General features: G+C 42.6%; 2 protein-coding genes across 2 annotated transcripts; both read left to right on the top strand.

Annotated features, from left to right (window-relative positions):
* The first annotated feature begins 11,999 nt into the window (after positions 1 to 11,999).
* notum2 (notum pectinacetylesterase 2) lies at positions 12,000 to 20,104 on the top strand. Its single transcript, XM_055907383.1, has 12 exons — positions 12,000 to 12,271; positions 12,534 to 12,859; positions 13,381 to 13,433; positions 14,244 to 14,339; positions 14,544 to 14,604; positions 15,052 to 15,149; positions 15,255 to 15,357; positions 15,805 to 15,993; positions 16,207 to 16,307; positions 16,644 to 16,791; positions 17,552 to 17,599; positions 18,516 to 20,104. The coding sequence occupies exons 2-12, from the start codon at positions 12,546 to 12,548 to the stop codon at positions 18,820 to 18,822; spliced, it is 1,518 nt and encodes a 505-aa protein (XP_055763358.1). The 5' UTR covers positions 12,000 to 12,271; positions 12,534 to 12,545; the 3' UTR covers positions 18,823 to 20,104.
* Positions 20,105 to 20,757: 653 nt separating this feature from the next.
* Positions 20,758 to 27,140, top strand: rps15a (ribosomal protein S15a). The gene is made up of 5 exons (XM_055906635.1): positions 20,758 to 20,848; positions 21,832 to 21,969; positions 22,212 to 22,291; positions 22,536 to 22,621; positions 27,007 to 27,140. The coding sequence occupies exons 2-5, from the start codon at positions 21,837 to 21,839 to the stop codon at positions 27,098 to 27,100; spliced, it is 393 nt and encodes a 130-aa protein (XP_055762610.1). The 5' UTR covers positions 20,758 to 20,848; positions 21,832 to 21,836; the 3' UTR covers positions 27,101 to 27,140.
* The last annotated feature ends 855 nt before the right edge of the window (positions 27,141 to 27,995 follow it).

Below are 27,995 nucleotides of genomic sequence, written 5' to 3'. Positions count from 1 at the left end.
TCAAACGTATTATGAGTCCTATACCGGGAACACTTTGTTTAAACTTTACCCGTCCACCCAGCGTACTATTAGCAGTCCGCGATGACTTATGACCACACAAACAGAGACGCGCATGTATGTACAGTTGAAGTTGGAAGTTTACATACACCTTAGCCAAAAACATTTACAATCAGTTTTTCACAATTCCTGACATTTAATCCTAGTAAAAAATCATTGTCTTTGGTCAGTTAGGATCACCACTTTATTTGAAGTATGTGAAATGTCAGAATAATAGAGAATTATTTATTTCAGATTTTATTTCTTTCATCACATTCCCAGTGGGTCAGAAGTTTACATACACTCAATTAGTATTTGGTAGCATTGCATTTAAATTGTTTCACTTGGATCAAACGTTTCGGCTGGCCTTCCACAAGCTTCCAACAATAAGTTGGGTGAATTTTGGCTCATTCCTCCTGACAGAGTTGGTGTAACTGAGTCAGATTTGTAGGCCTTCTTGCTCGTACATGCTTTTTCAGTTCTGCCCACAGATTTTCTATAGGATTGAGGTCAGGGCTTTGTGATGGCCACTCTAATACCTTGACTTTGTTGTCCTTAAGTCAATTTGCCACAACTTTGAAAGTATGCTTGGGGTCATTGTCCATTTGGAAGACCCATATGCGACCAAGTTTCAACTTCCTGACTGATGTCTTGAGATGTTGCTTCAATATATCCACATCATTTTCCTGCCTCATGATGCCATCTATTTTGTGAAGTGTACCAGTCCCACCTGCAGCAAAGCACCCCCACAACATGATGCTGCCACCTCCGTGTTTGACGGCTGGGATGGTGTTCTTCGGCTTGCAAGCTTCCCCCTTTTTCCTCCAAACATAACGATGATCATTATGGCCAACAGTTATATTTTGGTTTCATCAGACCAGAGGACATTTCCCCAAAAAGTACGATCTTTGTCCCCATGTGCAGTTGCAAACCGTAGTTGGCTTTTTTATAGCGGTTTAGTGGTGGCTTCTTCCTTGCTGAGCGGCTTTTCAGGTTATGTCGATATAGGATTTGTTTTACTGTGGATATAGATACTTTTGTACCTGTTTCCTGCAGCATCTTCACGAGGGCCTTTGCTGCTGTTCTGGGATTGATTTGCACTTTTCACACCAAAGTACGTTCATCTCTAGGAGACAGAACACGTCTCCTTCCTGAGCGGTATGGCGGCTGCGTGGTCCCATGGTGTTTATACTTGCGTACTATTGTTTGTACAGATGAACGTGGTACCTTCAGGCGTTTGGAAATTGCTTCCAAGGATGAACCAGACTACCAGTACACCTCCAATTTGACTCAAATTATGTAAATTAGCCTATCAGAAGCTTCTAAAGCCATGACATCATTTTCTGGTATTTTCTAAGCTGTTTAAAGGCACAGTCAACTTAGTGTATGTACACTTCTGACCCACTGGAATTGTGATAGTGATTTATAGGTGAAATAATCTGTCTGTAAACAATTGTTGGAAAAATTACTTGTCATGCACAAAGTAGATGCCCTAACCGACTTGCCAAAACTATAGTTTGTTAACAAGAAATGTGTGGAGTGGTTGAAAAACGAGTTTTAATGACTCCAACCTAAGTTTATGTAAACTTCCAACTTCAACTGTATGTATGTAGGTGAAGTCTTTTTTTGGCATGATGGGATACACAGACTGACATGGATTGGTTTGCTCTGTGACCTAGTCCCATACCCCCTCCCCTCTTCCTTGGTACTATGTTCTCATGTACCTTTTAATACCTTATGATATCACAGCATAAAGATACAAGTGTACCTATCTCAACCGCCAATGAGTCTCTTTCAGTATTAATAAACGCTGACTTATAGGCATCATCAATCATAAAGCTCCTGCTTTAGCTCTTGTTGCAAAACAGTCTATAAATCTGACGGTTGGACAAACAAAGCATCTCTGCAAGCCGTGCATTTGGCAAACGCTGCTAATAGGCTTACGGATATCTGGCAAGAGAATTGCTAATTAGCTACTAATATACACCAAACAAAAATACACTATAAACACACGCTCGTCGTGCTCACCAGGGTCTTGACCTGACTGCAGTTTGGCGTCGTAACTGACTTCAGTGGGCAAATGCTCACATTCGATGGCCACTGGCACGCTGGGGAAGTGTGCTCTTCATGGATGAATCCCGATTTCAACTGTACCGGGCAGATGGTGGCGTGTAGGGCGCTTTTAAGGTATCTGTGACCAATAGATGCGTATCTGTATTCCCAGTCATGTAAAATCCATAGATTATAGCCTAATTTATTTATTTCAATTGATTGAATTCCTTTATATGAACTAACTTTTCTTTGAAATTGTTGCCCGTCGCGATTTATATTTTCGTTCAGTGTATGTGGTTATGACTTTGCAGCTTTGCACATGGTTTCATGTTTTGTGCAATAATTAGGAGTTGAAATCATTGGAATAGTGATATTTTCAGCAAACTTAACGTGTAAATATTTGTATGAACATAAGATTCAACAACTGAGACATAAACGGAACAAGTCCCTGAACAAAGGGGGGGTCAAAATCAAAAGTAACAGTCAGTATCTGGTGTGGCCACCAGCTGCATTAAGTACTGCAGTGCATCTCCTCCTCATGGACTGCACCAGATGTGCTAGTTCTTGCTGTGAGATGTTACCCCACTCTTCCGCCAAGGCACCTTCAAGTTCCCAGACATTTCTGGGGGGAATGGCCTTCACCCTCCGATCCAACAGGTCCCAGACGTGCTCAATGGGATTGAGATCCGGACTCTTCACTGGCCATGGCAGAACACTGACATTCCTATCTTGCAGGAAATCACGCACAGAACAAGCAGTATGGCTGGTGGCATTGTCATGCTGGAGGGTCATGTCAGGATGAGCCTGCAGGAAGGGTACCACATGAGGGAGGAGGATGTCTTCCCTGTAACGCACAGCGTTGAGATTGCCTGCAATGACAACAAGCACAGTCCGATGATGATGTGACACAACGCCTCAGACCATGACGGACCCTCCGCCTCGGTGTAACACTCATTCCTTTGACGATAAACGCGAATCCGACCATCACCCCCGGTGAGACAAAACCGCGACTCGTCAGTGAAGAGCAATTTTTGCCAGTCCTGTCTGGTCCAGTGACGGTGGGTTTGTGCCCATAGGCGACGTCGTTTCTGGTGATGTCTGGTGAGGACCTGCCTTACAACAGGCCTACAAGCCCTCAGTTCAGCCTCTATCAGCCTATTGAGGACAGTCTGAGCACTGATGGAGGGATTGTGCATTCCTGGTGTAACTCGGGCAGTTGTTGCCATCCTGTATCTGTCCCGCAGGTGTGATGTTCGGATGTACCAATCCTGTGCAGGTGTTGTTACACTTGGTCTGCCACTGCGAGGACGATCAGCTGTCCGTCCTGTCTCCCTGTAGCCCTGTCTTAGGCATTTCACAGTACGGACATTGCAATTTATTTCCCTGGCCACATCTGCAGTCCTCATGTCTCCTTGCAACATGCCTATGGCACGTTCACGCAGATGGGCAGGGACCCTGAGCATCTTTCTTTTGGTGTTTTTCAGAGTCAGTAGAAAGGCCTCTTAAGTGTCCTAAGTTTTCATAACTGTGACCTTAATTGTCTACTGTCTGTAAGCTGTTAGTGTCTTAACGACCGTTCCACAGGTGCATGCTCATTAATTGTTTATGGTTCATTGAACAAGCATGGGAAACAGTGTTTAAACCCTTTACAATGAAGATCTGTGAAGTTATTTGGATTTTTACGAATTATCTTTGAAAGACAGGGTCCTGAAAAAAGGATTTTTCTTTTTTTGCTGAGTTTAGTATATTTAGCAGGCTTAGGCTATGTAACGCTCGTCGTTGGAATGAGAAGAGGAGGACCAAAGCGCAGCGTGGTAAGTGTTCATTATATTTATTAAACAGAGAACACTAAACAAAATAACAAAGGAGAACGCAACGAAACAGTTCTGTAAGGTGACAGACGCATAACAGAAAATAATCAGCCACAAAACACAATAGAAAACAGGCTACGTAAATATGGCTCCCAATCAGAGACAACGACTGACACCTGCCTCTGATTGAGAACCATACTAGGCCAAACGCATAGAAATATAACATACAGAACAAAACATAGAAAAACAACATAGAATGCCCACCCCAACTCACGCCCTGACCAAACTAAAGTAAAGACATAAAAAAGGAACTAAGGTCAGAACGTGACAGGCTACCTGATGTTGTGGAATGAAATCTGTCCAATAAGCGACCATATGACTGAGTCCTATAGAGAATGCATGTCCTGCTATTATGGTTCCTAACTCTTCCCATATCTACTACTGTACATTCTTGCCAGGCTTACTAGCTTCAAAATTAAAGAAGATATTTTGGTTTTTACAGACATGACATTTTCTCTTTCCCAGTGAGAAATAAAAAGCATACTATTTATTGAAACAGGAAGTTACCACCTATAGATAAGCTGCATGAGACAGTTGGGTTCTATCAATATGATGCATGACCCATTTGGGGGGGGCTTTTTGCGACTAAAGTTTGATCATCACATATTATTTCTGTTCCAGATTCATAGTGTTGACAGTTTTATAGCCAAGATGCAAGTCTGTAAAAAAAGCAACAAGAGCACAACTGCATTTTTGGCACAGCTTTGGGTGACAAACTTGCTGTTAAATAAAAACATGAGTGACGACTCAGTCATGATGCAGGTGTTAATAACAGTTAACCATAAAACCCAACGTCTAAATTAGCGCCCGTTTTCTAAATTAGCAACGATACACGATAAGCAGTAGGATTTTGTTACGAGTCTACGACTCAAGCAGAAATGCATATTTTTTTATGACGCAGCGTAACGTTCTTCATTTACATTTTACATAATATTATGAAGCTATTTTTAGCATCCAAACATGGCAATCAGGAGAACTGTGGTTGAATTGTTCAGCTTCTTCGCCTAGATTCACCTCAGAAGGAATCTGCTGATTTATCGACCGAGAAATCAGCAACAAGAATTTGAAAATAGCAATAAAACTCCCGAATGGGACCGTGAATAATCAAGGCTGTAAATTTTGTGCATGTGGACAATATAAATTCATATAAGTCATAAAAGCTTTCGGATGCAGAGCATATTGTTTCTTGACCTAGATCTACAGGGTTGTCCATCACCTGCCTTGGGATAAAAATGACGGACATTGACCATACGGTGCCATTCTCAGCAGGATCACAATAGAGCTCAGTTCTGAAATCCACACTATCATACTACTAAGAATATGTGGATATTGGAACATAACAGGAGTCTCTTGATGTGAAGAAACCACTCGTTAGGTTAAGACACCGTTCATTTATTTGTGGATTCAAGAGGCTTCCCAATGGACCGTCTTAAACTCCAAAAATGTAGTAGGAGTTTTGAGGGGATTGGTATTTTCCAGCCTGCTATATACCTGGTATTTACCTTAATAATAAATAAAAATGTTTCTTTGAGATTCTTTGAAACAAAAACAACTTTGTATCAAAATAACATTCAACTTTCCCATTATGCTGTATGTTGATACTTTTTGGACATGGACTTTTATGCCGAACAAACCTATGCTTCTGATGTTAAATAAAAGGTAGCACCTCCTAACTGTCTTCTTTGTGTACATTTTTCTGGTTAATTTCCATATTCTTTGTCAAGTTATTGGGTTGTATCTGTTTTAAACATTGCAAAACCAGATGCGAGTGCTTGGTACTGTAATGGGGGTTTTACTGGCCTAAAAACATTATTCACGATTATTTTCAAAAGACTGATTTGACTTTAAAATTAAACATATATTTTACACATCTTGTAACAGTTGCATTGATAGATTAAGGCTACAACAAGGGCAACTAGCCAATCATATTTTGTTTTGTTTGTATCACAACATCAGTCAGCCCAGTGGGAGAGTCCCTCATTTATTATCAGAGCGTACTAGCGCAGATGCTAGCTGTCACGTTACCATAAATTCAAGCAGAATTCCTACGCAGTGTTTGTATGTTCGAATTCTGTTCTTGTATGTCACAGCATTCATGCCTGCAACCTTTATGAGAGCTTCTGAGAAGCGAGGGACCATTAGCTTGATCTGAGCCAGTGCAGCACTGAACACAATGGTGTTGGCCAGTGGCCAATTCTGTACACAAATTTGGTTGTCAAAGTAAAAAAAAAAATGTTTTATCAATTCTGCCTGTTTTAGCTGGACATGGGAGTGATAGATGACAAGCGGGGCTCACATGTTTTTTGAAAGATACCGTACATTCATATATAAACTGACTTCTCTTTCCGTAAGTGGTCAGACTGGTGGGTCCCCTCCCTCCCCCTGAGAAAACGCTCTAGAAAAGCTGTGCCCACACAGTGGGGAGCCACAACACACGATGTAAAGGACTGACATCACCTCAGCAGGAATCCCTGATTTACGGCCGCCCCGACATGAGCAAGACCGTCATCTACCAGCTCCAGAGAAATCCAGCCAAGGTCACCTTCTGTATCTGGGTTATATGTTGCATACGAAGTGTTTAGCAGGGTCACATAGTCATAGTGGATGGATGCTTGGGTCAGGGTCAAAATACATTTGACTCTGGCTTAGGGTTCTTTTACATTTAAGTCATTTAGCAGACGCTCTTATCCAGAGCGACTTACATTTAACCTTTTTTTTTTTTTTTTTAACTAGGCAAGTCAGTTAAGAACAAACTCTTATTTTCAATGACGGCCTAGGAACAGTGGGTTAACTGCCTTGTTCAGGGGCAGAACGACAGATTTGTACCTTGTCAGCTCGGGGATTTGAACTTGCAACCTTTCGGTTACTAGCCCAACGCTCTAAGCACTAGGCTACTCTGCCGCCCCATATTCGGCGGCTACTCTACTCTGTCACACCCTTTTATAGTGTGACATCATTGTATATTTGTTAATCTATATTACATTTTCTAAGATCAGTTACTAGTAGTCTTTCACTGTGAGGATTATTACTGGTGAACATTTGACCTGGACTTTGAGCTATTGTTATCAATCATCATCAGACAAGAGTTTAGAATATGGTTGAAATTAGGTTTAATATTAACATGAATCTACTTTTACAGATTCAGGACATTAACATTAACTCCCAAGACTCCGATAGCTCTCTAATTCATTGGTGGTAGCAATCATTACGTGTGCTTGTCCTCAGCAGCCAGGCCTGGGCAGCTGTGTTGGCAGTTGGCACCCTGCGTTGTGGATCAGCTGGGGAGAGGCTTATGTAAGGGCCAAGGCCCTGCTGCCTGCTTCCCTCTGTGCGTAGCGTGACCTTGCGGGCACATACATCAGCACAGTGACAGGCTGGGTGCTCGGCCGCTCAAGCATGACTCCAAGGCCACGTTGCTGCTCCTCTGTGTCATGAGCCCCAACGACTCGTCAAGCTATTCACTGAAGCATTTCCCCAGGCCCCCCTGGGACCCTGGCAAGATGGCAATGACCTGGGCAACAGGAGACCGTTGGTGGACTCGGCAATACTCTGCTAGTAAGTTTGCAAGTACAATTTCTCTGATTAATGTGGTGTTTTTGGTACTAGGTGTGCCACAGGGCTCGGGTTCTTCACGCAATTAATAAATAAAAAATATTCCTTGACAAGGGTGTTTGCTTTCAAAGTTTCGTTTGTTTTGATACTTTTAGGGTCCAGTGTATGTTGCGTCAGACAAAATTGGTATTTTATTGTGTTTTCATTTTGTTTTGGTTTATAGGGTGTTTTTTGGTAAACGGTGTGCCACAGGGCTCGGTTCAAGACCCAATTGATACATTTTCGCAACTTTTTTTTTACAATAGTATTTGCCTTCAAAATGTCATTTGTTTTCACACCTTTAGGTTCCAGGGTATGTTGCATGAGACCAAAGAGGCCTGTTCTTCTGAAGTCATGGAGTTATACCCCCTCTCTCTGTCTTTCCTCACACTACAGTTGCTAGCTGGAGGATAGGGGGTGTGCAGTTCATCATCTACTGATGAAATCTGTTCTGGCAAAGATGCGCCAGGCACGCCGACGATGGGCTGAGAGGTGGGAGCATTAGATGCACCCCTCTGTGGCCTCGCGGACCCACCATACCTATGGGCCTACAGTATGTCATGCCACCGTGTCTATGGCCGTTACATTACCCTGCTCCTGAAGCCGATCCCGTTCTCACTGCTATCAGTCCCCTCCATCCATCACGCTGACTAGTTGACAGTTTGCAGAAGGTTGCCACGCAAGGCCTCTAAACACCTGGCTCTAGTCGAGGGCGTTGCCCACTCCACCTGTTAGTCCTCTTTAGTGGCCGTTTCACACTTTGCACCAATCCCGGTCAAGTCCCTTCTGTCGACTGGGCTGATTGAAGGGTGAGTCCTGGCAATGCTGTTTCTCACTGGGCTCCATTGCTCTCCGCTGAGCCCGGCTTTCATGCAGCTCGTAAACATGCCACTCTCCTGGCTCATCAGTCACGTCCCTCTCCCATCACCAATGCCCTACAACGCTGGTGACAACACTGATATCAGGGTGATGTGGTAGCAGATTGCCAATTTAAGCTGTGGTTTGTATGTCACTGCGGCCAGTATTCACACCCACAGAGCTTCTGTATTCTGTCCTTTTACAAGTTGACTTCAAGCTGCTGTGAATACTGTTCACCGGCGGACACCCATGTGGCCAGCATATGGTGGGAATTTACTGCCCGTGTGCTTGATTTTGAAGTTGTTACCAGTGGGTCATAACCTTTTCTGTGTTGTGGTGTGTCCCCATAAAATGTGGTGTATGTCAATTCTTTGATGCTCTCTGCCGACAGATATTCTAGCTCGCCATCAGCTCACTGACACTGGTGATGAATCACATGCTCAGCAGACAAAGTGCCCTGGACCACCCAAGCTTTAGGTGTCTATAGCCTGACCTTGAAGATGCGTAGGGTACGTGAGAAAAAAACAACACAGGGAGAAAGTATGCCTCTTATGTGCTCAGGGGTCAAACTTCTAACCCTGCTAGTGTTAAGTTCAACAAGGTCTTTACGGCTTCGACACATTCTGTGTGAGGTTATGCTAAATGTTTTTCTTTACAAGTAAAGTGCAGTAGGTAATGGAGTAGGTAATGGACCTCGGAGATGTGTGTGTGTCCTCACTGTGGTTTGGAGAGGCTTGGCCCCTGACCTCTAGCTGGTTCAGAGAGTTGAAACCGACATGGGGAGCCGAGAACATTGAATGTGCTTTCGCTATTGATCTGAAGCCCGTCCGTGTGTAAAAAAATGATCATCTGTCGAATCCCAAATCAAAGAAAACAAAATAGCAGCAATGCCATCTCGAGCAATCTGCTCAAGGCGTTCTAGCGAAAAGGTGATAGATTTACAACAAGTTTTTTCTTTAGTTTCTCAGCTATTTGAGGTATCTGTTAAACAGATTGTTGCATTGATTTCTGGGAAGACAGATGGTTGTGTGCATGCTTTCAAGACGACCGAAGGAATGAAGAAATTGTTCAGCTCAGTAGATCAAGTTCTGAATAGCAGTGTCATTAGATTTCATTTTATTGTTTCGACACACGTTCTCGCAGACATATTTTCACGTATGTTCCTTCTGGCATAACTTGAAAGTAAAAAAAATGCTTTAGAAGAAGCTTTCTATTGAGAAGTGAGAATGTGAATCAGAATGAGATAAAAAATACCTTTCTAGAACATGCCAAAGCAATAAGACTGACTATAAATGTCTGATTTTATACATAACATTTAGTTTACGAGACTAAACACACCAACATTTCTGGATGTAATTGATGTCATTTCTGGATATAATTGATGTCCTTGACTAATAATGTCCTGTACTATGTATTATGTCATGTTTATGTGGACCCCAGGAAGAGTAGCTGATGCTTTTGCAGCGGCTAATGGGGATCCTAATAAATACCAGTACCAAAATAACAACATTTCTGGATATAATTTCTGTGTTGTAGATACACCTGGATTACTGTCTGCTGTAACTGTTTGGTGTATAGTGTGCAAACACAGCACAACCCGTAGCCGTTTAGATGAAGGTACCCGGCGCTCAGTTAAAGGAGTAGTGAGAGTGTTTTGTAGGTAGTTGAAACGCTAATGGTCTAGGCTGCCTAGTGCTGCGATCAATGCTTTTGTGTCAAGTATCGTATGTAACTATCCCATGCCTCCCTCCAAGTCCCCAGCCCCAGTCCCAAAATCCCCAGCCCCTATCCCAGTCCCTTAACCCCAGCCTCTCTGCTGTCTCTCCCAGTCCCAGGGCCTCATTAAGGGACTTGATTGACACGTCAGGATGGTGTGCATTTCATTGATGAGAATTTTAGAGGCCGGGCTCGTGAACTTCTTCTGTACTGATCAGTACGTCACCCCACAGCTATCCCAGGGGGGACGTGAGATCGGTTTCAAATACCCTGCCTCTTCCCTCGGTGGCAAACCTTCTGTCCTGTCCAGGAGCCCCCAGCCCAACCTGGCCCCCACAGGAACACAGCGAAAGGTAAAGCAGCTTGCAGCCGGTCGACTACCGCCACATTGTGTAGAACTTGGATTTACTTCTGCACTGTGCGTATGCTGAGGTCTGTAATATATGACTTGAGAATATATTGCATTGGGTGTAAAAGGGGATTTTGGGATTTTACTGGTAATGCTTTATTTTTTCAACAAATATTTGCCTGGAAATTATATAGGAAGATATTGCGGTCACAGTGGGTACTTTTTAGTGCTTCTGTAAACATGTTTGGTAACTACCAAATTATACATAACGTTTCTTGTTTTAACGAATCCCAAAGAAACAAATTATTATTATTAGTAGTAAACAATAATGTCATAACTTTACCCCAATGTTATCTATATGTAAATACAGAGCCCGATAAAATATGGACTGTAAAATAATCCACAACCCTCAATTGTTTTATCTCTCAATTTCCTGATGATTATCCTTATATTTGTTGTAATATAGGTTATTGGGGGGTCTTTATCATTCGTATGAGTAATTTTCTAACGGTTTTAACTGTCACTTGTCCTATTCAAGTCTCACACAATATACTCTACCCCAGCAGGTGCAGTAATAACAGCAACAATGATTTATACTCTAGACAGTTATATTTCAAGCATTTAGAGTGTTTCAAGCCAGACAAGGTTTTAAGATGAATAACCCTTCACGATTAGAAAAGGTTTTGATGGCAGTGTTTTGCACGCAATGCTTTTTGGATGGCTTTACCTCGAGGCTTTGCATTTTAATTCTGTCATAAAATGACGATGAATTTGACTAAAAGTAAAATATGTACATAGCAAATTCAAATGCACGTATTGTAAACTTTTAATCAATATATTTATAATAATTGTATATATTAACATGAATAGCCTTCATTCAACACATGTCATTTTCTTATTGTTATGTTTAAACGTTTTACTGTAGTGCATTGATTTTGCAGTTTTAAACACATATACTTAGCTACAGTCCACATAACTGTTATTGCTGTCATTTGTTCACCAACACATTTCCTTCAGTTGGCAAATTGAACATTTGAGGTACAAAGGGTAAAGTGCAGCTTGATAAACATTAATTTAGAGCTTCTATCTATATCATTAAGCTAGAAACCCATCGCTCTACAAGACAGCCACCACGTGCTTTTGCCACCCAAAGTATCAACCACTCTATACCTTTGTGTATGTCCTCTGGATCTTTCAACATGAGGTCAACATACAGGGGTTATGCGGTCTTGTCGGAGTGTGTCTGAGCTTTGTGCTCTACTGACCTGCCGGGTACATGGCACACAAAAGGATTATGCTGCAGATATGCCAGCCATGTAAGTGTTTAAATCAAAGCACAGGCGAACAGAGGGTAGAGGGGTGAATGAGAGGAGAGGAGAGGAGGGGATGAGGGAGGTATAGTTTTTTCTTGTTGTGGGACTGGGTCAGGTGGGTGGATGTGTGGGTTTGAGTCGGGAGTGGGTGGGGGTGGGGGCGCTTGAAATATGTTCAGCAGAGCGTGTGTTATCTTTTCTCCTCGCCACTAACCATCCAACACCCTTAGCGTGTCGTCACATAGCACAGTCAGAACCTGGCGGCAGCTCAAAGGGAATGCTGGGAAATAGGATCCATATGGTGGCACTATAAAGTGCACCGCCAACCCAGAGCCTTTACCAAAAACTGGCCACGCCATCCTCAACACCAGCATCCATTCACCTACAATCTCTCCTCACCTGTCTCCTCAGTAGCATCGCTGCTCTGTTTTACCCAAGGATCCTTCCTCACACGTGACTTTCTTCAGGACTGGATACTGAAAGGGGTATGTTGATTTTCTGTGGAATTTAATGGATCCTGATTGTTATTGATCATTGCTTTAATCTCTTTTAACTTTTGAGAAGGATGTTTGGTATTTTAAGTCAATTTGCCTAACATATCATTAACCTTCATTCGTTTTGCAATGCTGGTGCCCAATTACTCTAAACCAAACTGCGTCTCTCGCCTATACCATTGAGTAAGGTGGGTGTGTTTCAGTGTCTATAAGTTGAGTGTTTCATGAAGCATGTTTTGTGCTCTCCTCGTAGGCTGGATTGACTATGAAGATCCTGGTCCATGTGGTTTTCCTGTTGCTGATAGGAGGGATTTGTTGCCAGAACAACCGCAATGCCAAACCTAGTGGCAAGTCATCTAAGAAGAACCAGGGGAACCAAAACCAGGGGGCCGAGGCAGTCCAGTCGGCCCCAGAAGATGAGCCCCATTCTGGGCCAGTGGAGTCGGGCAGGGAGGGTAACTCTGGAGGTCGGGTGGCAGCCCAGCAGTCAGCTTCACAGAACAACAAGGCTTCAGATGATATGAAGCTGCATGTCCTCAAGAACACTCAGGTCACATGCAACGATGGAACAGCGGCAGGGTAAGATTCTCTGGAAAACTATTTATGGAGGCAAATGATGGCTGTTTAGATAATATAAAAGCTCTAGAGATTGTCTTATGTCCTGAGTACAATCTATCAATTTCAGCAAAAATGGATGTGATAAGGAATCATATAGTGCCGTGAAAACACTGAAATAACTAATCAGTTGTTCATGTTTATGTATTTATCAGTGCTATTACAGCTGTTATTACACTGTAATGTGTTTTGATATTAGATAAAGTAGTAATCTAGTCCTCTCTAAGTTGGTGACGGCAAGGGGTAAATTGTTTTAATTACTATCAAAGGACTTTGAATTAGAGTTTGTCTGTTGAACTTTGAAGAAATAAAATAATTCAGGAATTGTCACGTACTTTATGGTACTTAGCATCATTTTTTTGACAAGGAGTTACAATGATGAGTGATTACGGTTGGAGGATCGGCCAACACATGACACTATATAGCAGTGTTCTCTAGGTTTCACCATTCACAGCCCTTCACCCATGTTTATTTGTGGTCCACAGGTTTTACCTAAAGGAGTTCAAAGGGAGTAAGCGATGGCTGGTATTTCTGGAAGGTGTGTATTTTCAACTCATCTGGTTAATTTGATCTCGAGAGGTCAGCGCGTGGCATGTTTGCGTGACGCCCTCATCGGCATCTGGACCGGTGGTAATCTCCTTTCCCTTTTTCGTCTTCTTCCGCGGCTGTCTGTCACTCTGATTGGACGCCTCCTCTGGCATTCGCCCCTCCATCACTATGAGATATTTATGAGGATTGCGTTGTGACATCACACGTGTATTCTGAGACCTAGAACCGGATGTGTCACATCCTCTAAGAACAAACATTTCAGCAGGTTGAAATGTCACAACGTACATATCCTACATCAGAGGTACTTTGCTGTTGGATACAGGTCAACAAGTGCCAAGGTATCCACTCTTTTATACAGCAAGTATCTGATTAGGTCACAAATGCCACAGTTTGTTAATGTGTTTATTTTCTCAGCAGGTGGTACGGCTCCAAAAGACTTGACTTACATTTAATTTACATTTTAGATATGCATATAAGCATAGGTATGGTTAAGATTATAACTCAAACATTAATGGACCCCAGGTGGGATTTTAGGAAGCAGTCACATAATAGCTACCGATTTATATCCCTGCCGTTTCTATTCAACAGTCCATTGCCATACATGTGCATCAGACCCCACAGACACTCCCTCAGTTCGGGAGCCTGGCCAGGGGCTAGCAGATGGAGCTGCAGGTGGATGCCTCAGTTACCCTCCCTCTCCCATTCCTCTCAGGCCTCTGAAAGGGGCTAACAAGGGGGTCTCCCTTTCTGAGCTTCTGAAACCGGATGTGAGAAGCTAATATTAGTGTCTTATTTTTAGGCGGTTGGTGCTGCTACAACAAAGACTCCTGCGATACCAGATATAAAAATATCCCACGACTCATGACCTCATCCGACTGGCCCCAAACGCGCAAAGGTAGGTAGGGGTCCTTCTGTTTTAGAATGCATCCTCGTCATTCATCTTACATGTTTTACATGGGCGTCCAAGTTTGGTCCCATTCCCAATATACATTGTGTCATGGGTTGTTGATTGTCATATGACATCAGTGTTGTGTCCTACTGTATGTTCAATGAGAGGTCACCACTTTCTCTGCTTGACTTTCTATTGGTTGCTTTACAGGAAGTGGAATATTGTCAGCCCAGGCGGAAGAAAATCCTCATTGGTATAACACTAATATTGTGTAAGTATGCTTGTTAACACGCTGGTTGTTGTATGTTACCGGTACATGTTGTCCTACATACTGTACTGCTAACTAAAGTTCTCAGGATCTGTGTGATTGAAGAAGCCAACTGCAGGCTGAGATGATGAATATCAAACATGACAGGTTGCTTCACAATGAGGGATGGACCTCTCATGGTGGTCCCATTAATACTATTACATATGTACATGAGTATGTGTGAGAGAGTGTGAGAGAGTGTGAGAGACTGTGAGAGAGTGTGAGAGAGTGTGAGAGAGTGTGTGTGTGTGTGTGTGTGTGTGTGTGTGTGTGTGTGTGTGTGTGTGTGTGTGTGTGTGTGTGTGTGTGTGTGTGTGTGTGTGTGTGTGTGTGTGTGTGTGTGTGTGTGTGTGTGTGTGTGTGTGTGTGTGTGTGTGGCTCTGACCCAGCTGTGTATCTCCTCTTCTGCAGATTCATCCCGTACTGCTCCAGCGACGTGTGGAGTGGCACAGGGCCCACAGCCACCAAGGAGAAGAGAGGCCCGGGAAAAGAGAAGGAGAAAGATGCCAGTAGGTCCTCTCACCACCAGCAGATCCTCATTATTCTCCTCAACACGAAAGCCATTTCAATACGGTGGTTTGTTCTATTGATTGCATATCTATGTTTCCCTCCAGTTGAGTATACCTTCATGGGTTCCCTGATCATCCGCGAGGTCATCAAAGACCTAGTCCCTAAAGGCATCAAACAGGCCAAGGTTGTCATGCTGGCTGGCACAAGGTGAGTTCCTTTCCTCTGCTTTGGGTCTATTCCCAATCTAGCCCCGTTGTCTGGCACCATCTGTCTCCGCTACCCATCTCCACACACTCACACACATTGACAGAGTGAGTCTATTTTAGGACGTCCTGTAACTGTTGTCTACCATAACGATGTTTACGATCCCTGCTGTCCTGTATTGGCCGTAGAGTGTGGGACAATGACATAATGTCTATTAGGGGCCTCTTCCATAAAGGAGGACACAGTTCTGGAGATTCTTCCCAGGTTAGCAACATGTTTGGTGGGACACCCTGAGGACTAAAACAAGAACACACAGTTAAGTCTGACTGTGACAGTATAGCATTATTGTGGCTAGTTGTCGGCCATTTTGGCTCCAATTGGCAGTGTGCCAATGCGGGGAAACGGTCACAGACACAGACCTTTTTACCCAGTTTCTTTGCTCCCCTGCAGTGCTGGAGGGACGGGAGTGCTACTGAACATTGAGAGGGTGTCCAGTCAGCTGGAGCAGCTGGGGGCAGAGGCGCAGGTTCGAGGCCTGGTGGATTCGGGCTGGTTTCTGGAGAGTAAACAGCAGAGGGTTCCTGACTGCCCAGACAGTGTCTCCTGCTCACCTGTAGACGCCATCAAGAGAGGACTCAAGTAAAGCACACCTGTCTCTTTCCCTTCAGCTTATCCATGTCTCTATGACCTTTATAATGACAGATGCCCTGAACAAAGCATTGCATCTCATTACACTTGTAGCTTTATTTCCATTGGCTTGAAGTTCAACAATAGTTTTAGCATATAACAGTTGCCCTGTCTATGTTCAATGCGCACTGGAAGTCATTTTTACTCCAATGGCTGTTTTCTTAGGCTGTGGAATGGGGTGGTCCCAGACAAGTGTCGGCAGCAGTACAAGAAAGGAGAGGAGTGGCAGTGCTTCTTCAGCCACAAACTCTACTCCTCCCTGACCTGTGAGTGTCTTTACTACCTACCATCACCTTGTAAGAATGTATCTTTCATCTATCAAAGCTGAAGGGTCATGAATCAGAATGCTAGTAAACTTTATGTCCATCATGTTAACCATCAAGATACAAATAAATGTTACGTCCCTCATGTTACTCAATAAAACACTTATAGGTACAAGCAACACCCTAACTCTGTTCTCATACTGTGTGTGTGTGTGTGTGTGTGTGTGTGTGTGTGTGTGTGTGTGTGTGTGTGTGTGTGTGTGTGTGTGTGTGTGTGTGTGTGTGTGTGTGTGTGTGTGTGTGTGTGTGTGTGTGTGTGTGTGTGTGTGTGTGTCATAGCCCCTGTGTTTGTGGTGCAGTGGCTGTTTGATGAGGAGCAGTTGAGAGTGGAGAATATCTACCTGGGGGGTCAGACCCTGTCAGAGCAGCAGTGGACCTACATGCAGAACCTGGGAAAGGATATCAAGAACTCACTCAAAGATGTCCCGTAAGTGTGCAGCTGCAGCGACGGAAGTGACTGTGGAATGTGGTAGACAGCTGAGATTGAGATTGATCCATGACATATAGGCCAAGAATTGACAAAACCTAAGTTTCGTGATCAAAACAAGTTAGAGCACCTTCCTAATATTGAGTTGCACCCCATCACCTCTTGCCCTCAGAACAGCCTCAATTCGTTAGGGCATGAACTCTACAAGGTGTTCGAAAGCGTTCCACGGGGATGCTGGCCCATGTTGAGTCCAATGCTTCCCACAGTTCTGTCTAGTTGGCTGGATGTCCATTGGGTGGTGGACCATATTTGATACAGGCAAACCCAGCAGTGTTGCAGTTCTTGACACACTCAAACCGGTGTGTTTTTTTGTCACCTACTACCATACCCTGTTCAAAGGCACTTAAATGTTTTGTCTTGCCCATTCACCCTCAATGGCACACTTACACAAACCATGTTTACATTTTCTTAAGGCTTAAAAAAAGTTATTAACCTGTCTCCCATTCGTCTACACTGATTGAAGTGGATTTAACAAGTGACATCAATAAGGGATTATAGCTTTCATCTGGATTCACCTGGTCAGTCTGTCATGGAAATACTAGGTGTTCTTAATGTTTTGTACTGTCAGTGTATACTATTGATCAGCTGAATTGGAAGATTAGCAAAAATGAATCAACAGCAATATTCTTCACATGTTTCCAACACTATCAAAGATGTCACGCTGCTCAGTTCTGACGTTATGCTGTGGTGTGTGTTGCAGGGCTGTGTTCGCACCCTCCTGCCTGGCCCACACAATGATCACTAAAAGGTAGGACATCTGACTCCCTGGGGGCCCTGAAAAGCACATCCACTGTCCCCTCTACCCCTCACCCCTACCCTGACCCATCTCTACCCAGTGAGCTCATGCTATTCTTTTTGTGTAGCTCGTTCATCAAACCGCATTCTGCGTGTCACTGAATGACATTTCACACTTTCACTAACACCACAGCACGCTTTACACACACACGCACGCACACACACACACACCCACATACACACACACGCACCCACCCACACACCCACACGCATGCACGCACGCACACACACACACACCCACCCACCTACATACATACACACAAACTTGCACAAACAAACTCAGCCCTTTAAGCAAGCAAACACATACACACTTAAAAGGGAACACACACACACTCGTAAAATCACGCACCCTTAACACACAAACCTCTCCAGCTGGACATAGGGTCAGTGACAGGGCAGAAGGTGGAGCCTATGTTACGGTAAAGGGCAGGGTTGGAGATGGGAAGAGTGATTAGCTCAGGGTTGTAGGGGAGGAGCTGGTTTGCCAGTCATACTAGTGTGAGGTAGGTGGATCATATTTTCACAGTTTTGTAATCAAATGCAGGGCTATGTTGATGGTGGTTATGGTGGGGGTGTTGGAGGCAGGACACATGGAGGGCACAGCTGGGGAACCAATTGAGACAGCCTGCCAAGGCAAACTACTTGTGAGAAGATACAGGGCTCAAGTGGCACAACATGCTCTCTCTCTTCTCACAGTTACCTACTTCAATCATCTCCCCTTTCTCTGGCACCCATTCATTCACTCTCTCTCTCTCTCTCTCTCTCTCTCTCTCCTCCGCTTTTCTCTCTCTCTCTCTGTCTCTCTCTCTCTCTCCCCTCTCCCCTCTCCCCTCTCTCTCTCTCCTTCTCTCCCTCGTTCTTTATATTAGTAACTGGATGACGTTTCAAGTCAAAGGCACCTCCCTGCCCCGGGCTCTGCAGTGCTGGGATAAGAGTTTCCAAGAAGCCAACCGTAACAGCAAGACCCCCCTGAAGGGCTGTCCCTTCCACCTGATCGACACCTGCCACTGGCCCCAGTGCAACCCCACCTGCCCAGCCTTGGTGGACCAGGCCACCCAGCAGGAGCTCACCCTGCTCCAGATGTTAGTGGGCATGGGCCTTGACCTCCAGAAACTAGGCCTGGACCTCAGAAGGGACAGTAGCTCTATAACTAGCATGGTCAGTAACGGTGGCTAAGACAAGGAGTATAGAAGCCCACTCTCTGGCTTAGTAAAGGGAAATTTTTTATTATGACGTAACCATGAAAGGTACAGAATCTGGTTACTTCTCTTGTGCCGCTCAGCCATTCCATTGTGCTCCACTGTTACCATGCCGTCTTGACCGGTGGGTATGTCACTGGGCTTACAGTATGTCTGTCTGTAACGTTACAGTTTGCCTCCAGGATCCCTCTCCTGGACAGTTTAAAGAGGGGAGGGGAGTGATTCCAGTTTACCTCTGGGTTGTGTCTCACATTTGATTTGGTTCAAGGGAGAACGAGGAGTGCCAGGTACCTGTAGCTAACCAGTCAGACACCAAACCTGCAACACATTTTCACCCAACTACATGTACTATACAAAACTTCAACAACATTTTGTGAAGTGAAACGTACTGCTTTTGAGGATTTTTGAATAAGCTATTGGCACATTTTATCATCTTGCCAACATAGGACTGGTACAGTATTCAGAGGAAATGTACATTTTAATGTAGATGGTTGATTGGAAGGATATATTATATGAGTCTGCTATTTTAGATCCATGTCCAAGCTCAAACACTGCCAGAGAATGAAGGACTGTCTTGCAAGGACACTTGCAGTGCCTAGACCATTCTCTAACTTTTATTGAACACACACACACACACACACACACACACACACACACACACACACACACACACACACACACACACACACACACACACACACACACACACACACACACACACACACACACACAGCCTACAGTTTATATTTCCCACATTTCTTCTGCTGCTGCAATTACAACGTTGACTTTTTAGATATATATAAATATATATTTGATATGCATGTGAAGTAAGGGATGTTTGATCTTGCAAAAGTGGCCCAAATGAAAAGTAATTGTCATACTTTATAATATTGTATATTATCAAAAGAAGGTCGTGGCCATCTCTTCTTTCTTTGAGTTTACCGTGAAGTGTGTTTGAACCTATTGTATCTTCCCATGGACCCTTTTAAGTGATGTTTCCTCTTCAAAAACACTGTAGTCGATACTACTCAGATAGTGTGTCATGTACTGTAATATCTACATAATTTACATCATTAAAGATTCATTTAATGTGATTATATCTAATCTATTGTATGGTAATTATAATCAGAATTGTTTGATTTGCTACTGTTTTAATGAACCCTATTTTGCTTGAAATATTTACCTTGTAAACAGAACTATAACTTGACAGGCATTATATAGTGGATGTCTGTTGAATTGAATACAGAACAATAAATAAAAGGTTGGATTATCCTTGAAAACCTGTTCACAGTGAGCTTTGTTACTTTTTCTTTGATTGAACTTCCTGTCATTAAATCATTATTATTTTAAATTCGTTCTCAAATTCTCAAGCGCTGAGCTTTAAAGAAAAACCTCCATCAGGTTTCAATAAAGCATAATCTACTCTGTAGGCCTACTGGTAAAACATCATACTGTATTTATTTCCCACACTCCAACCACTAGTTGGCGATCTTTTAGATTTAAACCAAAGGTCCACATAAGATACTATAGTTTGAAAAGGCATTACAGACTCCCCAACTACTACTGTAAATATGAAAAGAGAGACATCAGAGATGTTTCAGAAAGACTGTAATATGTTTTGGACGTTTACATTTTCTTACCGACACATTTAAAATATCTTGGTAGATTTGTCTTTAATTTAGAAATATCTATTTCTTGCACAAATATAATCAGCAATATGAATTGATTGCTTCTGTTTTATCAACTTGGACGTTTGTTTGCATTAGACTAAAGGGTAAATAAAGTCATGAGACTGTAAAATGAGGATGCATTTGCATCTAAATCACTGTCTGAATAAATATAATATATATATTTAATTATCAACCTTATTTTGTATCAAGTTTTTCTAAACCCAGCGGTTTTCAGCTGGTAATCGCATGAAGTAGTCGTAAAAAATCTTCGTTTTTGACCATAATGCATCGCTAGGTCCTCCTACTTCCTCTTTCCGCCATATTGCAGAACCGGTAAGGGCCCTCTCTAAAATCTCATTGTCAATCTTTCCCAAATCTAACCCATCCAGCCGTCTAAAACACAATTTATGAAATTATATAAACGTTTAATAATGTACTAATGTCATGAAATGGTAATTGTGTCGATATGTTGTGAGATGTTGGTGTTTTGCCTTGTGATTCGTAAAGTCCCCATCACTGTCACTGGTGTGTTGTATCGTTAACTAGAGCATATGAATAAAACCCGACAATTAATACTGCTAGGCTAATTACGTTGTGTTTAAGTAGTCGACACATTTTCTTTATTGTCAAGATTTGGTATAAATGTTGAATAGTACGATTTGGTTTGGGCAACCAACTCTTCTAGCTAGCTTGGCCCGTACATGTAGTCTTTCCATGCGTGGTAGACAGTCACGATGGTGGTGGTTAAACGTGTCTGCATGGTCGTGCAAACCTCTTCTAATTTCTTATCAAAGGACCTAACGCTTGTCCCAGTTTTGAAATTGTTGGCGCTAGCGTTAGCCATTCGAATGTTACGTCTTGGCCAGTGAAATGTAGACGGTTAGCGCTAACCAGGTAATTTGGATAGCTAGCATCATGTCTATCGAGGTTGCTACCTTAGTATGTAACTTAGCCTTCTATTTTCTTAACCAAAGTAATCACGTGACGTTAGCTAACCAGGTAGTTGGGGCAATACTTTGCCAGGCAATATCTTGGCTAACGTTAGGTAAGCCTATACTCAAATTGTCGTTGCATACTCAATGGTGTCCATCTACCTACATTTGAGCTAGCTTACAATCAGTTTGTTGGCTGACTTATTTGTCAAGTCAATAGTTAGCTAGACTAGGCAGCTAACGTTAGCTTGCCAGTTTCACAGCATGTTATTAGGAGAACAAACCACTATTAGACTGTTTACTATTAACTAGTTGGCTGGGCAGTAGTTGGCTGCCTTACAACTCCTAAACGAATTCACTTTTTTATGCATCTCTGATTGACAGGCATCATGGTGCGCATGAACGTTCTTGCGGATGCGCTCAAAAGCATCAACAATGCTGAGAAACGTGGGAAACGCCAGGTTCTGATCCGGCCGTGTTCAAAGGTCATTGTACGTTTCCTGACCGTCATGATGAAGCACGGTGAGTTACTGAAATGTATCATCTGTTTTGTAAGTGCTATGGGTCCAGTCAAAGGGGGAGATCAACAAGATGTACAGGTGTCAGTTACAGGAATGACCATAAGCCTGCATAACCTGCTTCCCTCCATGAGGGGAATTGCTTACCCCTGGTTGAGGGATCTGAGTTCAAGCCCTGTAACATCCTGTTGACAATGCTGTGTGTCTGTACTTGGTTTTGATTCCCTGCCTCCCTTGTTTCCCCAGGTTACATTGGTGAGTTTGAGATCATCGACGACCACAGAGCTGGGAAAATTGTCGTCAATCTCACTGGCAGGCTGAACAAGGTAAAAAAACGTTCAATATACTGCATCACAAGGACTACCATCAGACCCTTTGAGTGCCATTCTACTTCATTTTACTCATCTTTTGTATTGGGGTAGATTTATAGACTATCTGACCCCTCTGTTTTGCTCATCTTCTCTGACATGTTCTTTTCTTGCACATATTCTGAATTGTGGCATTATCAGCCTACCTGCGTAATTGTATCTTTGCATCTGGCACTTCTAATCTTTCTTTTGCTCATTTCAGTGTGGTGTGATCAGCCCTCGTTTTGACCTCCAGTTGAAGGATCTGGAGAAGTGGCAGAACAACCTCCTGCCCTCAAGACAGTTTGGGTGAGAATCAGTCAGCAGCACCCTAATGGTGGCATGAATGTTGGAGTGGCTGTATCACGGTTGTGCAGTGGAACTTTGTAAACAGGGAGGTATTCATCAGTGGCGACTTTGTTTGCTACGGTGTTTCACATATGAATGCATCTCTTGATGTCGTGTTTATGTGCTCCTTTGGGGTGTATGAAAGTGCGCCCCGGGTTTCACAGACTTTAAATCTCTGAACATTTATTTGGATGTCAAAGCAACTTAACTAATCGCCTTTTATTTTCGTGCCTGAATGTTCAGCTTCCGATAACATTGAGAGCAAGCAAATGCAGCATTCGTCTAGTATTTATAGATGCTGGCTGAGTTGGAGATCTTTCTTTGAAAAGATGAGGGCAGCCTGGGCAATGGGAACTAAAACCTTTATCATAAGTCAAGGATGGGCAACTTGGGTCCCTGGGACTGAGTGTCCTCTGTGTGCTCCCACTTTCTGAATGTATCCATGGAAATATGATTGCTGCAGCCTCTTGAACAGGATTTGACCTGCATGTAGGAAAGGGGGTGAATATGGTTGATTGAGTATGTACTGACAATATCACTATGCGCATGAAATTGCTCTCAGCTTTACTTAACCTCACTAGGGTATGTGGGACGGTAGCGTCCCACCTCGTCAACAGCCAGTGAAGCTGCAGGGCGCCAAATTCAAAACAACAGAAATCCCAAAATTAAAATTCCTCAAACATACAAGTATTTTACACCATTTTAAAGATACACTTGTTGTAAATCCATCAAGTGTTCAATTTCAAAAAGGCTTTACGACGAAAGCACACCAAACGATTATGTTAGGTCAGAGCCAAGTCACAGAAAAACACAGCCATTTTTCCAGCCAAAGAGAGAAGTCACAAAAAACAGAAATAGAGATAACATTAATCACTAACCTTTGATGATCTTCATCAGATGACACTCATAGGACTTCATGTTACACAATACATGTATGTTTTGTTTGGTAAAGTTCATATTTATATCCAAAAATCTGAGTTTACATTGGCGCGTTATGTTCAGTAGTTTCAACATCCGGTGATTTTGCAGAGCCACATCAATTTACAGAAATACTCATAATAAACATTGCTAAAAGATACAACTGTTATGCATGGAATTTTAGATCCGCTTCTCCTTAATGCAACCGCTGTGTCAGATTTCAAAAAAACTTTACAGAAAAAGCACACCATGCAATAATCGGAGTACAGCGCTCAGAGCCCAAACAACCCAAACAGATATCCGCCATGTTGTGTAGTCAACAGAAGTCAGAAATAGCATTATAAATATTCACTTACCTTTGATGATCTTCATCAGAATGCACTCCCAGGAATCCCAGTTCCACAAATGTGTGTTTTATTCGATAATGTCCATCATTTATGTCCAAATACCTCCTTTTTGTTCACGCGTTTAGCCCAGTAATCAAAATTCATGAGGCGTGATCACTAGGTGCAGACGAAAAGTAAAAAAGTTACGTTATAGTCTGTAGAAACATGTCAAACGATGTATAGAATCAATCTTTAGGATGTTTTTAACAAATCTTCAATAATGTTCCAACCGGAGAATTCCTTTGTCTTCAGAAAGGCAATGGAACGCAAGCTAACTATCACGTGAACGCGCATGGTCAGCTCTCTGGCAGACCTCTAACTCGTTCCCCTCTCATTCGCCCCCACTTCACAGTAGAAGCATCAAACAAGGTTCTAAAGCAGGGGTGTCAAACTCATTCCACGGAGGGCCTTGTGTCTGCAGGTTTTTGGTTTTTCCTTTCAATAAAGCCCTAGACAACCAGGTGTGGGGAGTTCCTAACTAATTAGTGATGTTAATTCATCAATCAAGTACAAGGGAGGAACGAAAACCCGCAGACACTCGGCCCTCCGTGGAATGAGTTTGACACCTGTGTTCTAAAGACTGTTCGCATCTAGTGGAAGCCTTAGGAAGTGCAATATGACCGTATAGACACTGTGTATTCGGTAGGCAAAGAGTAGAAAAACTACAAACCTCAGATTTCCCACTTCCTGGTTGGATTTTTTCTCTGGTTTTTGCCTGCCATATGAGTTATGTTATACTCACAGACCTCATTCAAACAGTTTTAGAAACTTCAGAGTGTTTTCTATCCAAATCTACTAATTATATGCATGTTCTTTCTTTTATGGCTGAGTAGCAGGCAGTTTAATTTGGGCCCGCTTTTCATCCAAAATTCCCATTGCTGTCCCCTACCCTAGAGAAGTTAAGTCCAATGGTGGATTTGGTGAGGGCACAGTTGCAGATTTATTGATATGTGTGGACTGATAAATCCAATGGGTGTGTCACAATGACTCGTCCGCAACTATGGGGGAAAACCGACGGGGCTGGCTTAGGTTGTTGACATGTGGACTTGTCTCCAATGTTTATTGAAAACCTACATTTGCATAATAAGCACTTGTCTCTCGAAATACATTGCTACAGTGGTTGGCTAGCTTGTCAACTTTAGCCATTAGCAATGACGTGAAATCAGTCAAAATACATCAAAACAAGACATGGCATCAAGAACAAGATGAACTAGCTGTAACAATTCACGATTCCCCACAGGGCAGTTTCTTGTTATTCTTGCTAGCTATCTGGCCATCCACAACAATGCTTGGACTTCTGCCCCATTTAAAGCATGTGCATCATTTTCTTGCTGTTGTCAGCTAACCCATCTATAGTTGGCGCATTTTGGCATTCCATCTGTGGCGTTTACCTGTGTCAGTCTGCCATAGAAAACCTTTGAAGGCTACAGGCGGAAAAGTCATGCTATTTGTATTTGAGCAATATAATTGGCAGTTCAGTCAACTTCAACTCGCAACTTCTTGAACTCCACCGTACGTACATGAGGCGTTCACATGGCACACAAACTGTCAAGAGTAAAAATAAGAATTTATCAAGCCACTCGCTGCGCTTATTTGTTTTAGGGGAAGTGATTTACAAAAGTAAACCTTCAAAACTGCAAAAATTGCAATAGGTGGCGACTATTGATAGTCTGCAAAAAGACAGCTGCAAAAAGACACCTAGCATTTGTCTTGGCTGTAGCCATGTCAATATCTCTTTTGAAAGCCCTCGTCTTAATCGGGTAACGTCCTATTCCTTAAATTGATGTACTTTACAAACAACATTTTATATAATTAATGCCATTTTAAAGAATAGAATGTCTTTCATTGCTATGTTATATTACACAGATTTTTATTATGCCATCATAACCAAATGTAGCCTATTACTAGCTAAATAGAGCAAAAGCATGTCAACCTAGGTCCTGCATGAGTCTCCTGCATTTATAAACTACCCCATATCCAGGCCAGTGAGGGGAAAAGGGCTCGTGTTGGACCCTGGTTGGTGCTCATTTGATGTGACTTAGCGCACTTACATGGTTTGCACTATTGAAGATCGACTGAATTTTGGCGACATGATCAGGGGTTCGTTCGGTCATGAAAATCCTGGAAAGGTCATGGAATTTTAAAATGGTGTCCAGGATCCCAAAAGTTTAGGGCAAGTTTGAATTTTATTTCTGGTCATGTAATTTGTTTAGGAACGGTGTAAATATCTACATCAGACAGGATCAAAATTACACTTAAATTACACGTAGAGACAGTCGGACATTGCAGCAGCAGGTAGGCCTAGTCTATAAAATATAATCGAAGAGACTAGGTAGCCAATTCCAAACATCTTGTACCCTCTAACGGTTTAGCAAAGTATAGTGTGTATTAATGTTTTTATCATGGTCAAAAATACTTTCCTTTGACACTTCCGAATAAGGCCATGCAAAGTTGATTCACTTAACAATTTGTTTCATTTGAATTATTTTTCGCAGAAACAAATGATTCACTTTGCCATTGTATTAGTTGGGATTCGAATCAAGATTATTTCTGAATCCTAAACATTAATTTTAGGAACTTGTTTTGTATATACTTCCAGTTGATTCGGGCATCCAATGTATGGGACATTGAAACTCAATAGGTGCTAGACAGCCTGCAAAGTAAACACTTCTAAGATAAATATGACTAAACTCAAGAAGCTACATTTCCTGAAGACATTGTGGGGTTGATTCAGATGAATACAACGATTAGTAGCCTACACAGCCATTTGATATATTGAATGAGCAAATTATTTCAAAAGGCATAAGACGAATTTGGTTGTAATGTTTTTCATAAAGGGTGGGCAACCATCCTCCAGGAGAGCTAATGGGTGTGCAGGCTTTTATTGTCTCAACTGTTCCTTGCGTTTCATGGTCTTAGTCTATTAATGTTAAATTTACTTTTGTTCTGGAATTTCCCTACTGCTTGCCATAAATGAATTTAATTCTGCCTGTTGTGAGTGTTTATAAACTCATGTCTTACACACCTTGTCTGTTTCTTCAGATACATTGTGCTGACCACCTCAGCTGGCATCATGGACCACGAAGAAGCCAGACGAAAACACACAGGAGGGAAAATTCTTGGATTCTTTTTCTAAAATGTAAAGAACTGCAAAATAAAACACCAAATCCAGTGGACTGGACTTTGTATTTTGTCTTATTAGATTGCTACAGTCAAAAGCTCTTTTTTATGTATTGGTACAATGAGAATGACGAATGAGTCATATTTATACTGAACAAAAATATAAATGTGACTATTTCAAAGGTTTTACTGAGTTCGTATTAGAAAATCAGTGAATTGAAATAAATTAATTGGGCCCTAATCTATGGATTTCAAAGAGGGATCTGTTGGTCAAATACCGTTTAATAATGAAAGTAGGGGCGTGGTTCAGAACCAGCCAGTATCTTGTGTGACTACCATTTGCCGCATGGAGTTGATCAGGCTGTTGATTGTGGAATGGTGTCCCACTCAATGGCTGTGCGAAGTTACTGGATATTGCTGGGAACTGGAACACGCTGTCATACACGTTGATCCAGAGCATACCAAACATGCTCAATGGGTGACATGCCTGGTGACTGCAGGCCATGGAAGAACTGGGACATTTTCATCTTCCAGGAATTGTGTACAGATCCTTGCGACATGGGGCTGTGCATTATCATGCTGAAACGAGGTGATGGATGAATGGCATGACAATGGTTCTCAGGATCTCGTAATGGTATCTGCATTCAAATTGCCAGCGATTTAAAATGCGATTGTGTTCGTTGTCCGTAGCTTATGCCTGCCCATACCATAACGCCACTGCCACCATGGGTCACTTCACAATGTTGACATCAGTGAGCCATTCGCCCATACGACACCATGTACGTGGTCTGCGGTTGAGGCCCCAAAATCTCTAAAATGAAGGCAGCTAATGGTAGAGAAATAAACATTAAATTCTCAGGCAACAGCTTTGTTGGCATGCTGACTGCAGGAATGTCGCAATTGCACGCTCC

The sequence above is a fragment of the Salvelinus fontinalis genome, chromosome 40 (assembly GCF_029448725.1).
Source record: "Salvelinus fontinalis isolate EN_2023a chromosome 40, ASM2944872v1, whole genome shotgun sequence".
In the NCBI taxonomy this organism is placed as follows: domain Eukaryota; kingdom Metazoa; phylum Chordata; class Actinopteri; order Salmoniformes; family Salmonidae; genus Salvelinus; species Salvelinus fontinalis.
This window is presented reverse-complemented; position numbering and strand designations above follow the sequence as displayed.